General features: G+C 39.3%; 1 protein-coding gene across 1 annotated transcript in view; it reads left to right on the top strand.

The window, feature by feature from the left end:
• Nucleotides 1–11,558: 11,558 nt before the first annotated feature.
• ERICH3 (glutamate-rich 3) overlaps nucleotides 11,559–15,191 on the top strand; it is a 115,184-nt gene continuing 111,551 nt past the window's right edge. The window contains exon 1 of the mRNA XM_011977740.1: nucleotides 11,559–11,794. Coding sequence (XP_011833130.1) covers nucleotides 11,772–11,794 — 23 coding nt within the window. The 5' untranslated portion in view covers nucleotides 11,559–11,771. The remainder of the gene's footprint in view (nucleotides 11,795–15,191) is intronic.

Here is a 15,191-nt window from a genome sequence, read left to right as displayed (position 1 = left end):
CTAAACATATCTCAAACTCTATTCTTTTCCCCTTTGTTCTTTTTAAACACATTCCCCACACAGTGAAAGAGGATTACCCTGTGCCTGTCACTTTTTTCGGTGCTTCTAGTGCTTGGTTGTGTAACCAAACATATTAAAATTAAAATCCATATGAACAAGCTGTTGAAGATTACATCTAAAAACAGGGCTGATGGCAAATGTGCTATGTACTGAAGGTTATCTTTGTCAGGGAAAGACACTTGAAATGATAAAGTAAATATGACTTTTTCCCCAGTCTGAGGGAAACAAAAAAAATCATGCAAAGAATTAAAGCTTTCACGGGTGTCTTCTGGTGGTCATCCCCACTTTCTAATTTTGCTACACTTCCTTAGGTCCCTGCCCCTTCCTAAGAATGACTTTCTCTTCAAACTAGGCCTTGAGAGTCATTTGCCCTTTGGGAAAAATCCACTCCCCACCTACAGGGGCTGATGTTGCCAGATGATCCAGTGGTCTTCCCAAGTCTGAGCTATTTCTTCCAGAGAGAAATACTCAGGAGCTTCAGCAAGACAGTGAAGAGGGGTGTCTGACCCTTCAAGTCCTGCAAAGCAATCTCATATGGGAGGCGTCACTCTAATTGAGTCTTCTTCAGATCTTCCAACCAGTGTGGTTGTTCCTACTTTTCTTTGTCTTCATTTGCCTGATAGATACCTGCTGGTTGATATGGAGACATATATGTGTGCATGGGCTTCCCACTCGCTGTTTTCTGAAGGTCAGGCCTTCCTTTCCTGAGTAGGAAGCTTATATTCCTACTCTGTTGTCATAAACTGGAAGCCAGTGGGCAGAATTCTAACCATAGATATTATTTGTTTGGCTTCCATAATGTTCTAAAAAATTTTTTAAAATTCACTCAATCTATCTAGCTTTTCCGTTTCTTTGGAAAAATCAGAATCTGTGGCAACCTTAGAAGGCACTTCTAGAAGGCGACATAGCTTCGGAGCTCAGAAGCAGCCAACTTTTAGACAGACCATGCTATAGGACTGTCTGCCATTCCCCAGTGTCATAATGTTTTTCTTTCTCCTTCGGGTTTTCAATTCCTGGTTTAAGACCATAAGGAAGAAGAAAAACTTTTCAGATCAGACACTGCTCTCACAGTGGATTTGGCAGTACTTATTGATATACAGAGCAGTATTAGGTTCTTTATTTCTACTCTCACTCCTCTCTGAAACTGTGATTCTTAGGCCTTCCAGGAATAAAAAATAAAACCAGCCCTTTAATAAAACATAGAATTTCTGTGGCTGTTTGCTTAACTACATGAGACCTGACAGAAACTTTGAAACGCTCACATGAAAGGGCCGGATCAAGCACTCTCTATAAGACCTCAACCTCCTTCCAGGAGGAAGGTAATGGGAGTTCCTTCTTCCAGGACTGGTCGAGGTTAATAGGTTTTCATACCATCATGTAAACACAGAGTTAGTTTCCTAGAAGATGCCTTATAATCCATTTAGTTCAATATAACTCTATGCAAGGAGATCCTATAGAGTATTTGATTCCTCTTCTTGATCAATTCCAGAGATAAAGTGTTTCACTATCATAAATATTATCCATTTTTGGACTTGTGCCCTATAAAATGGGTCTAAAGTGTTAAACTATGCCCTTTATCATAGGGTTTTTGTGACAAGATTTCTATTTGTTGTTTGGTTCTGGAAAGTTATTTCTTTTGCTGAGCCAAAATTCATCTCATACCTTCTCCTGATTATCTCCCATAGATCTCAGTCTCTTCCCTCTTCTGCATAAAATCCTTTCTAATGTTTTATGACATTGATACTTTCCATGGTCCCAATATCATTTACTTTAGACATCACCAGTTATTTCAATGCTTTCTCCTATGAAATAGTTTCTAGAGTGATCATCATTTTAATAAATTTATATTTTATATTGTGTTTTAAAAGGAAGTTCTTTAGTTTTGGAGTGTTGAATGTCATACTTAGCAGTAAATTAAACATGCATTTTTCTATTTAATTTCAGGAGAACTTGCACAGACAGAGAATAAAGCAATATGTGCCAGTAGGGCTGCTGAATTGCACAATCAGCCATGGGGGGCATCATTCCCATCATGGTCCATGTAAACAGTATACTCTGTAGTTATGCAGGCAGTATGCAGCCTAAGTGACCCTACATGGAAGTCCCTGACACATCTCAGAGAGAAGTACCAGACACGTATGCAGAATAAGCATTAGCATATTACCCATTTCCAGGGTGTAAGAAAGAAGGCAAGTAGTTCATTGTAAGAAGGAAGAAGTTGGTGGTATGGATTTCATTGGAGAGAGCTATAAATGTTTTGAGTTCTCCCTGTTCCTACACCTACTTGCCATGCATGAGAGGGAATGCTTCCCCCTCACTTTAAACCAAATGAAGAGGGTTTTCAGAGCACAACTCAGAGAAAGTGGTCCTTGCCTCTGAATTTGGAGAATGCAGTGAAAAATATGTACTTTGAGATATAAGTCTGTCATATAAGCACAGTATTCCAAACATGATCGGTTTGATGCAAAACCCAAAGGAACTTTTATATCTCGGAGCATAAACCAGTATCACATTGATGGTTTTAGTTGCCATGTCACAAAATTATCTTATATTGAGTTTCCAAGCAACTAAGATATCCAGATAGTTCCAGATGAACTGAAATTAGGTCACATATATAGATACTTTATATGGGCAAACAATTTTTCGAGAGTAAATCTGAAGCAACTTGCTACAGAAGCAGTGTCATGAATGTGGGGATTTACAATGCCTTGGTTTGTCTCTTACCTTGTTTACTTAGTTGACCAATCGTTGATCTCTCTGAGCCTCAATATCCTCATCTGTACCATGAGAATAATACCTCCCCCAAGGAATTGTGGAAGTTAAATGAGATGATTTGTGTAGGTGGTTAGCACCTTGGAAGCACTAGATAAGTACAAATTCCCTTCTGCCTTCTTTGATGACACCCACAGTTTGTGATTTTGCTCATCTCCAACCACCCTCCATGGGACAATGTGACACAGGGACTGAGAATGGTTGCTAAGGAGGAGGAACCACTTACAAGCATGTGACTTCAGGCAAGTTTCTTCAATTCCCTGCTTCTCAGAACCTTTCTTTGTAAAAAGGGGGAAACAATAGCATTTGAGCATAAGTTGAGATATGGCACTTGAAGCATTTGGGCACAGAGCCTGGCACACATCATATGTTCAGTATTTTTTTAATTGTCATTACTCCCACCCCAGCGACCATGACTATAGTGGGGTTTGTTTACTTTGATGGCAGGGCCAAAAACTGTCCTCCAGAAATCTGACCAAAGGGTGACTTTGAAATACTATCTTTATTTTGTTACAACTGAAGAGCCTTTAATTTAGTCTGGAAATGAATAGCCGATTTCTAGCAGGGGAAGGTAGAAGGAAGGATGGCCACAGAACTCCATTTTGAGAGTCATTCATTTTGACCCACATCGTCTACAAAGTCTTTTCTCAATTTCTCTGAGAGACATCCTCTCCCAAATTCTAGGTGTTCTGTTCTGTTCCCCATAAATGACAAGGTAAATTTGGGTCTGTCACTTTCATTTCACCTGTCAGCTCTTCCTTTTATGGAATTGACTTGAAGAGAAGTGGCTTTCCTCCTCTTTTCCCTGAATTCATTCTCTGGCTGGTTCCTCTACTAACACTGAGTTTTTTGCCATCCTCCCTTGGTCATCACATATGATGTTTCCTGCTGTGTTGCTTCCCTGTACCTATTGGGACTACAGGGGCAACCGGGATTGTTAGGAGCTAAGCTGCAAATAGATGGAGAAATGAAAATTTACACTTGTACTGGCCAAAATTTAAGACTTGGGATATAGTAGTGTTTAACAACCTTTTTATAACTAATGGGCCCTTGTATAATTTTTTTGAATTACTATGAATGTAGTGTTTTGGTAAAGATTATTTTTATGCAAGAAAAATAACAAATAATGTCCTCCTATGAGAAAGCCAAATGTACCACAATGAGATGACCTACTATAATTATTATAAAAAAGAAAAAAGCAATTTTTATTTGGCTTGGGCCATGTTGCCCTATGTAACTCTCATTTCTTCTAGGCTTGTGGAAATCCTGAGAACAGGTTGCAAACCCACATTATTACCTTAATAAACCCTTAGGTGTTGGTCACCCTAGGTTGGGAATGACTGAGCATGGCTTTACTGGAATTATTAAAACAAAATCATTTAGTGATAAAAGTGATTTGTCTGAAGAATGTAATAATTTAAAATTCTAATTTATTTTCTTTTTATTTGTTTTTAATGTTATGATGCTTGTCTTAATATTGTAAGTTCTCACTTATTTAATGATGGATTAGCTGCATTTTCTTAAGAGAAGCAGAATGGTGAATAAAGCAAGAGCTTTGAATCAGAAAGATCTGATTCTTCCACCTACGAGCTGGTACCTTCATCAATCTGTAAACCTCTCTGAGGCGTGGTTTCATCATCTATAAAAAAGATCAAGAACACCTACTTTATAAGATTGGTGTGAGGATGAGAGATGATGTATGTACAGGGAAGATAGTGACTGGCACAGTGTAGGTGTCTAATAAAGTGTAGTTATTATCATGAAGATGGGTAAATTATCATTTTTGAATGCTTGCTATATACCAGATCCTCCTCATTTTCTGATTAGAAAATAGAGGCTTTGAGAAAGTAGCTTTCTCCAGATCACACAGCTAATTTATGACTGTGTTCATCACCATAGGCCAGCTTTGCTGTGATAACCAGCAGCCCCCAACTCTGAATAGCTTTAATCAGCAAAGATTCATTTCTCATACATGTCATGTCCATCATGGGTTTGTGTGTGGCTCTGTGCCACATCATCCTCAGTGAGGAGGACAAGCTGAGGAAAGCACCACCATCTGGAATGTTGCTGGTCACTGGGGCTAGTAAAAGAGAGATGAAGAATTCTGCTGGAGCTCTTAAAAGATTCTACCCAGAAGTGACACACATCACTTTTCATATTTCATTGGCCAGAACAAGTCAAATGGCCATCCGTGCCTAACATCAAAGAAGTAGAAACATACAAGCCTTTCCTATAACCCAAAGTGATAACATCTTTACAGTGACTGAATTGTAATTCAAACCTGGATCTCTGATTTGCATATGGACAAAATAGGGCAACTGGAACCTCTTGCTTCTTCTTAAATCCATTCTTCATAATATGGCCTTTTTGGTACATCTGAAAAAAATTCTCAGAATTTACGATATCACAAGCATAACTACTCAAGTCTTAAGTGCAAAGGTATAATGCCAAGCAAACTAGAGGGGATTTGTGGATTTTCTCCTTTTTGTGATTATGCATAATGAAACTATGCACCTTCCTTGTCAACTTCGCCTCCTTCTTTTTCATTTATTTGCCTTTTAAGTGAGTAAAGTTATATATTCCCCTCTCGACTTCCTTTCACTGCTTACAAAATATTTCTCCACATCATAGCACACTCCAGTGTTAACCACGTTGCCTTTTCCCCTTTGGCTTATAGCTTAAGAAATAGCCTTGGTTGCTGTGTCTCAGTACAGAACACATCAGAACAATGAGCACCATAAAATTTTGTGCTTCTGTTTCCAATGTTGCAGAACCTTGGCTCATCAGAGCATTTTTCTCACGTCCTGTCTGACTGACCATTTAGCTCAGGGATAAAAGCTCCCTGTGGTGACAGGCTTGCACAGGTGCAGAGAATAAACCCTGTAGTCATGATTCTTCCTCCTGAACCAAAAGGTGGATTTTGATATGGCCTTTAAGTGAGAGAAAAACTTATTGAAAAAGAAGCCCAGAGGAACGAAGAAACCCCACAATTCTGATCTTGGGTCAGCTATGGGGATCATATTACAAACTGTCAATTTATCAAGGAATCCCCAGATTATTCTTCTCAAGTGATTCTGCGGAGCTTAGGAGCATGGTTGTGCCGTTTTAATCTGCCTATTTATTAATTTATTTTTACTGCTTTGGGTTTTCCTGCAATTCACCAATGAATAATCTCTCTCTCCAAACTCTCACTCTAGAAATGTGTTTTTCTCTTTATATTTTCTTTGATGTTTGTTCCACAACTTCCATTGAGTTATTGTCTTTTATCATAACAAGAAATTCTCATTAGTTCAGAATTTGTGATCATTCCAACAGCAACAAAACTTTTTTTAACCTATGTGCCCTCAAGGAGGAAATGTTGGCTAAGCAATTTACTAGTGAAAGCATGCTTGTCTGGAGAGTATTTAAGCCCTATGAGAAAAATCCATGAACTCCTTTAAGGGTGTTTATTTCCATGAAACTAATATGGTCATTACCAAGAAGAATCTTTACCTAATCAATAACTATATATTAAAGTCCCATCAGGTGACATTTCCTTAATCAAGTCTCAGTTACAACATGAATGTGTAAGTAATAAAGTTATGTGTTTTTTTTTAAAGAAAAAATAGTATAGGTCACATGGTTTGTTCTATGAGCTTAACTACCATTTACCTCCCAAATGAATAATCCTAGTCTTCTGTTCAAGACCATGAATCTACTTATAACCTAAGTTTAAGAAGCATAAGTTTCTTGTCTATACAATTTAATTCAAAGGTTGTGGAGATGAAGAGAATAAGGCAATTCAGCCAGCAGTTTATGATGCAGGAATGCTTGAAGACCAGTGCTGCTATGCTTTCATGGAAGGGCCAACTCCAATGTCATTTAAACCAAATGAAGCTATAACAATGTTTTGGAGATGGTTGCTCTTAAGGGTGAGAGGGCATGGAGTACACTATTTACTCTGTCAGAAAACAGATGTGTGGTAATGAATGAAATTCCTGCTCTTCAGTTTTGTTTTTCTCCAGCCACGTTATTGAGTCACTGTGAGTGATGAGGGTTGGGAGAAGAACAGTTGGCACATTGAGAACAGCTTTTATTTGAGATCAGCGACCTTGCATTTATTACCTTCCCTTTGTGAGGTTATGTCTTTTTACCTCTTGGATGTGGGAAGCAATACAGCAAAGTGTTTAAGAGTGTGGGTTCTAGAAACATAGACAACGGGATTTGAATCTCAGCTGTGCCATTTACTAGCTGGTATTTAATTTATCTGAACCTCAGCTTTCTCATTTGTAAAATAGTGATAAAAATAAAACCTACCTCAAGGTGCGAAGATTCAATGAGTACCTGATATATAGTAAATGGTCAATGGATATTTTCTGATCTTAGGCCAAGTGAAGTCTTAGTTCTGTGAATGCCAAGTATAATGTCTATTTCTAATGGCAAACAGTAGTGTCAGCCATCTGTAGCTGTTTCAGAAACATTGGATCAAGTAAGCTAACCTAATCTATTGTGTCAGGCCATTGTGATGGCTCTACTCAGTTCCTCTCCCAAAATTCAATGCCTGTTGTTTAGAATGCCTTTTGGCTAGCAGTGGACAATCACAGACATGCTGAGCTCCTTAATATCGCTCAAGTTCACTCATACATGGGTGGCACCAGAGCCAAAGACATATCCATTTATTACTCTTTTTATGTCACATTTTTCATATCCTCTCCTCCAACTGGAGTGTCAAGGAAAACATGGATTATACTCTTTCTATCATTGTTCATGAAATACTTGTTAAATACTTTCTAAATCATGATAATTTGATTGATACTGAAGGAAAGAGCAGAAATTTATGCTAGGGTTGGAAAAGAGTAGGCGTGCACACCAACAACACAGTGTGTGGATAGGAGGCAGGAGTGACACAGACAATCCACAGTAGAAGAGGTGGCGACCTCGAAGCAGCAGCTTGACACACCTGAGCCCTGCTTGAATCCCATCTCAGTCCACGAGTGTCAGGGCCTTAAGGCATGATGATTTGATGTGATCCAGGGCTACTTTCTTTATCATCATTATATAAAAGCTCAGTGGGAGGCCAGTAAGGTAAGCATTTCATCAGGACATGCTCCATTGTGCAGAAGGTTAAATTTACAAGTGAGCTTTGAAGATCTCCGAAATGCCTTTGGGATTACATCTGGGAAGAAAGTCTTGGTAACCTGAACTCTGTCTTTCAGGAGAATAATAAACACATGGAAAAACTTATTTCTTCAATCTATTCATTAATTCCTTCATTTGCCTATTTATTCAGCACCCCTCTGTGAGAGGCACAGAGCATTTGGTACTGGGAATACAAGGGTGTGGTCCTTGTTCTCAAGGTCCGTGAGGGTAAGTTAGGTCTCCAATTGTGGTGATAAGTTAGTCCAGAAGTCAGCACACTTCATCTGTAATGGGAAAGATATCAAGCATTTTAGGTTTCATGGGCTGTAAAGTCACTGTTACAACTACTCAACTCTGCCATTGTTGCCTGAAAGCATAGGTCATTTGTTAAAAAAAAAAAAAAACCGGGTGTGAGCATATTCTAATAAATCTTTATTTGTGGACATAAAAACCAATGTGAATTTCACATACTTTTCATGTATCATATGATATTATTCTTCTTTTGATTTTTTCCCCAAGCATTTAAAACTGTAGCAGCCATTCTTAGTTTATAGACTGCACAAAAACAGGCAGTGGATCAGATGTTGTCGGCAAACCATACATTGCCTACCTGTGATCCAAGACATGGTCACTGCTATGGTTTGAATGCATCCTCCAAACTTCCTTTGTTGGAGACTTAATCTCCAAATTCATATGTTGATAGTATTTGGAGGTGGTGCCTTTGGGAGGTAATTAGGACTAGATAAGGTTATTAAAGTGGAGCCCCCATTGATGACTTTGGTGGCTTTGTAAGAAGAGGAGAGACCTGAGCTGAGATGTTCTTGCCCTCTCACCGTGTGATGCTCTCCTCGATGTTATCACTGCAGCAAGAAAGCCCCCACCAGATGTGGCCTCTTAACGTCGGACTTCACAGCCTCCAGAATTGTAAGAAATAAATTTCTTTATAAATTACCTCATCTGTGGTATTCTATTATAGCAACAGAAAACGAATAAGACCGTCACTGATAGTTTAGATCTGTGATTCCTAAGTCCAGCTGCTGTTCACCCTAAATGAAGATCCAATCAACACTGTAGGTGTAATCCTTATCTCCCCACTGCCATTCTACTTCTCTCAATCTCCTGACCTCGACTTTCACTCCACAGGTCTTTCTATAAAACCAAAATCATTTTATACATTTATGATACTTCTGGGGACATCTGGGGACTTTTTTTTTCCTGTGAGAAAATGAAAAGGACTCCAGTGACTATTTGGTCTTGAAACAGTTTAATTTAGTTTTTTTCTTTATTCCCTTTCCCTATCTCCATTCTAGAAATTAACATAAAAATTCATTCTGGCTAAATTCCCAATACATTTTCACAGTGAGCATTTTCTGAAGTGAAAATTAGTAGCTTCCTTGCAGTTTCATCAGGAATGTGAAATTTTGGAGCTCACAGGGGTGGAAAACTCAAACCCATTTATGAATTAATACATGCTGTTGAGGGTACCTCACTGTCTGCAGAGTGCTGGGGAATCTTTTCTGCAGAATACTGAGTATCTAAATAGTATATTTTAATTTCCTTTCTCATTGTGCCGTGAGAAAATACCATGTTTTATTTGCAAAAATGAATTTTGGAACAACTAGTACCTATATAAGATTATATCATTTACACCTTAGAGATTGGCAGCACCTGGAGTAAGTTACAATGTATCTTTCTAGTTCCTCCTCCTCCTTCCCCCTCCGATTTTTATCCAGGTGAAATCTAGTTACAGTGAACTTTAAGGGCAACCTCAAATAGGAACCAATGTTAGTGGGGATAGACATATAGTAGAGGGGTGTGGGGAGATGACCTCTGCCTTGGTCTAGCTCTAGCCATTTGGGCCCTGAAGCAGCCTTGAATCCTTCAGTCTCAGGACCTAAGCTAGCATCCTATTTCTTTTTTCTTGGAATGGCTCTGGTCACTCAGGTCCAAAACCTGTAATGGTATAGAATATCTGGCTTCTCTGGCAATTTATAGGGGCCACGGAAAAGTAAATCAACTTGTAATTGTTAAAGACATTTGTAGGCTCAAATCAGATAGATCTGGATTTGAATCCTAGTTTTTCCTGTTGGAAGCCATTGAAGATGTCAGAAAAAATAATTAATTTCTTTATGTATTAGTTTTGATAGCTATGAAATGGAGAAAAAAAAACCTGTCTCATAAAATGAAGATGAGGATTAAATGAGATAGTAAATGTTCAATAAAAGGCTGAGGAGAGCATTTATTAACAATTCATTACAAATGCTACCACTCTTTTTTTCCCTTCACTCATGCTGCAAATATTATTAAATTGTTGCTTCCTTCTGAGAATATAGAAAAATGGAATAGATGTACAAAATGAAATGGAGAAGCTTGCATTTGAGTAGAAAAGGCAGCCATCTACTTCAGCAAATGTAATACGAGAGTAAGCATAAAACAGAGGCATAGCCTGGCCGAGTGGCCCCCAGAGGCCAGAGTCATTAGCACACCTGAGGATGTCAAAGAGGCAGTGTTCAAGCTAAGTGTTCCAGGATGAATAGGAGTTTTCCAAGTAGTCAAGGGTGAAAGTATGTTTCCACTAGAGGGATAGTGCAAGAGTTTGGTTTTGCTAGAGTTTAAGGTAGTGGAGAAAGTGGTCCCAGAGGCTCGGGAAAGACGCTGGGGCCAGGTGATGAGGGCTCCTGAATGTCACACTAACGAGTTTGAATTCTGTCATACTCAGTGGGCCTTTACCACGTAAGGAAAAGCAGAATGACATTAATGAGGTGATGCTCTTCCCACCTCTAAGTGTGACTGACCCAGAATAGAGACCCTAGAAAGCTCAGTCACCACTGATACGTCCAACCCTTCACTTATACATGAGGAACCTGAGGCCAGAGATCAACTCATTCTGCAAAACACCTGACCAAGCATGAACAAAACAAAAATAGGTTATCTGAGTCTAGTGCTTAAACTTCCTCCATATTAAGATCCTCATTTAAATCCAGGCTGCTTCATCTAAGCCCTGCATTCCATGTACTGGATTCCAATACAAGTACTGTTCCTGGGTGCTTTACTGAATAACTGTGTCTCCCCCACCTACTGAAAGCCAGCACTGTCAGCCTTGCACGCTGGAAGTGGGAACCTCAGCTAGGAACAAGGATAGGAGTTTTCCAAGGAGGAAATGAGTCGATTGTAATGCATTACAGATGCAGAAACAAATTCAAAACCCAAAACAGATTGAGAGACTTCCTTCTTTCCCTTGAATTTGCAATCGCTGTTTTAGCACTGGAAACCACCGCATCACGCAGTAGCTGCTCCCTGCTCTTATTACCCCCAGCTGCCACCCAGTCCTTCCTTCCCCAGGGCCTAGCAGGAAGCACGCCAGCCAAAATGAGTGCGTGTACCTGTGTGTGTGTGCGAGCGTGTTTGTGTTTTCATATTACAGGTGCCTGGGGGAACTCTCGCCCCAGAGCAACAGAGCAGGGGCTTGCCTGGGTCTCCTCCCACATCAGGGCCCAGAAAAAGGGGTAGAAGCTGGCTTCACCCCCAGCTTCCGCAGGCTGGGTTCCAGCAGCGCCTCCACTTCTCCAGACCCTGGGCGCTTGCCTCTCTCCTCCCTTAGCAACCGGGAAGCTGTGGATACCAACGGAGAGTGGGAGCCCGGTAGGCTGCGGGTAGCCCGGGCGCCCAGGGGCGGCGGCGGCCCAGCCCAGGTGCCCGCGCACAGGGAACCTCAGTGCGGAGCCACCCCGCGAGCGCGACTGTCGCAGCGCCAGCGCGCACGGGGCCCCACGCACCCACCCTCCGCACCTGCCGCGGGGTCCAAAAGGGATCCTGCAAAAATGAGCCATTCTCACCCCTCTGGGTAAGTGACAACTGGAGCTTTTCCACGCTGTGGCAGGTGGCGGCTTCAGCCAGCGGGCCCTCCTCCTCCCTCCTGCTGCGGAGGGAAGGGGCGAGAGGGGAACGAGGGGGAGGGCTGGGGAGAGGAAAAAATATACGAATTCTGGGTTGCAGCGAGGATGGCAGAAATCCCAGGCATCATGTCTCCTCCCTCCCCTTCTTCGTTTCTTTCACCCACGTTCGCCCCTTTTGAAATTTTCACCCTGAAAGGATTAAAAAATGGATGTGAAAAACGCATACATTAAGTAAGGACCTTCGCTGGGATCAAGAAGATCCTGTGGTGTGGAACATGTATGTTTAGATGCAAAAGAAGAGGTTACCAAAATATGCATTCATTTGGAGATTTGAGACTAGGAGATGCATTCTCGCCGCAGCTTACATATAAGCGAGGTGTGAGTTCATTCAGTATCGAAAGAGGTTTCATTGGGAAGAGGGGGTATTATTTCAGGGATTTTTTTCCGCCCAACTCAAAAGAATCACAAGAGTCTTTAAAAAGTATTTTAATAAAGGAAGCTTATATGGCACAAGAAAAGAGAGGAAGGAGTTGTGTGCCTGTGTATTTACTCATGATCTTCAGTTGCTTTAGGTAGGTGAACCCCTTAGAGGACCTATTTTGGCATTATTCATTGTATTCTAGAAAGAACACCGTCATCATTGGCTGTTGAAAAAAAAAAAGGTTTCTTTTTTTTATTGGAAGGGAGACTATCCAATTTCCTCCTGAATTAAACAATGTAATGCATATTAGACAGTTTTTTTATTATGATACATCTAGTAAGAAGATAAATATCGTAGTCAATCTTGCAATTAAATTAAGATACTTTCCTTTTTAATTGCATTTATTGCACATTTTTAGGAGCAGCAAATTAGCAGAGGACAACATATTTGAGATCATTTGGAGTTTGTGATGTTTGAAATACCACATTAGTCGTTGTGTTGGAACTTACACCGAAACTTCAAGATTTTACTTTTTAATGAATTCTCTGAGTGTAATGACATAAATGAAAATGTTTGAAAAAACTAAAGCCATATAAGGTGCCATGTTGGAAATCATTTTGAGAACTTTACGAAAAGTGATATAGCTATGATTAAATGAACTTTTTGTTTTGTCTCAAGTTGAATTTAATTTAGGTACTTTTAAACATTTTGATGCTGAGCTGCTGTGCAATTTTAGTTTTCTGTGGGTCATGTAAGATGTAAATAGCACTATTTTTCAGCAGCTGATGTTTGCAATATGTTTGCATTTGGGAAAATAAACGTGTCAGTCATGGTTGTCTTCCTATGTTTTTCAAGTTTTTGGCTAGTTAGAATCTGATTATACCATTTAATCATCTTTTATAAAATGTGAAAAAAAAACCTGTAGCTATTTATTAAACTGTGCATGATTAAGATTTCAGAAACTGAAGTCAAATTTTTCTGAAGTTCCATTAGTTCCAAGCCTATGGGGAAAAGGGAAAATTTGTGATTTAATGAAAGAGTATGTTTCATGGTTCTCTTCAGGAAAGATATTAAGATGGCAACAAATACTTTGCACTTAAATGGTAAGCTCCTGAAAAGTAGGCACCATATTATATTAATTTCTCTGCACCCTTTACTTAGGACTGTGTTCAGAACAAAATAAAACTCAACAAATATGTGCTGAATAAATGGTATCGCCGGATGGTGCATCCAATCTAGAGGTGCATGTATTCAGAAATGAAAACTTTGTTAGAACTAAATATTTATTAAGTGCCTACCATGTGCCAGGCTCTACTCCAGTGTTTTACATGAACTACCTTATTAAATCTTCCCACTCATGCTGGTTTTTAGTCACCCTCATTTTTAAAGATAAGGATTTTGAGGACTAAGAAGTTTCTAGAAGTAGCATTGCTAGGAAGGGTAAGGGCTGGAATACAAAGCCAGACAATATAGCATCAGAGTCATTGCTCTTCACCATCACAATATGTTGCCTCACATGGTCAGCAACTGAGATGTGTAGGAGCCTAAATAAATAAAATTTTGTGTCTGGATCAAACCAACATCTGACAGAGGATGGCTGTATATAAGTATCTAGTATTTTGATAGATGATTAGAGGCTAATTTTGTAATAGTATGTGTCTGTACATTTTTTTGGTTTTAATTTATCAAAAGTAAATGAAGACAATAAGCATAAGTACAACAAATCTAAATGTCTTAAAATTCACCCAAGAACAAAATTATTTGAATTGCTAAAGTTTTTCCTCAAATGAAAGTAGTGACTTTTTCTTGCTTATGTTACCATTTGGAAATAATAAAAGTTTCAGTGGCAAATAAAAGGTTTCATTAAAGCTGAGAAGGCTTTTCTATCATTACTGAAGCAGTTTGTACTTATTACATTTTAAGGATAAAATGGTAATAAAGTGCAGTTATACACTAAAACAAAAATTTTAAATCCCTCAAATGCCACCAATCAATAAATGATGTCCTGATTCCTTCTCTTAGTGCTTCCTTTGATTTCCATTGCTTACTTAATTATAGCATGAAGCACTTGATGTAAACATTGCAAAGGGCCTGTGCTGGCTTTGTTCAGATAGAGTTTGGAGTAAATAAAAACGGTTTTTAAAATTTCTGCCAAAGATAATAGAGATTTTGAATCTGAGCTGCATCATAATTTGGTGGAAGTCAACTATAAAATACCATTTCCAGCACTGCGATCTCGAATGAAATTGTTTTAGAGTGCGAAATTACAATTGATTGTCCCTCTAGTTTGCTAAATCTCACTCATGTTGCTATTTGTGTGTGTGTTTGTGGATTGTGCGTGAGTTCTAGAGGTGGAATGGGGATTTTATGTCCCTCAGTCATGCATGAGGATAAAATGATATGGCTCTTCTGGCTCCTTCAAAGGATCACTGAATTCATGTGAAGTTGGCTTTCTGTGTGAAAGATACACTTGGCTCTAAATAGAGATAGTCACACTCATCTGTAAATTTTCTTTGAGGAAGGATGAATGAGAAGCATTATAGATCATGACAAGACAAAAAGCAGAAGACATATGTTTTGAAAGACTGTTCAAAGGTTTAGAAGCATTTTTTGTTAGTTTAGACTTATTAGTTTATACCTTTTTAATGTAAAGAAGTGTTTCTGTAATGACAGAGTACACTGAAGACTGGTAAAGAAAGAATTAATACATCCTTAGTACTACCTGATAACTTAGTCGTTTTTTCATCAAAGGCAGATTAAAAACCACTGTTAGGTCAAGTTGTCAGTTTTACATAGTATGTGTATCCAGGAGGGACAACAACTTCCAGGAGGGGAAGTGCCATACTTTTAAACCATCAGATCTCATGAGAACTCCCTCACTATCACAAGAACAGCATGGGGGAAAGCGCTTCCATAATCCAATC

This window comes from Mandrillus leucophaeus, unplaced genomic scaffold (genome assembly GCF_000951045.1).
Source record: "Mandrillus leucophaeus isolate KB7577 unplaced genomic scaffold, Mleu.le_1.0 Scaffold103, whole genome shotgun sequence".
NCBI classification, from domain to species: Eukaryota; Metazoa; Chordata; class Mammalia; order Primates; family Cercopithecidae; genus Mandrillus; species Mandrillus leucophaeus.
The sequence above is the reverse complement of the archived record's forward strand: the minus strand, read 5'-3'. Positions and strand labels throughout refer to the sequence as shown.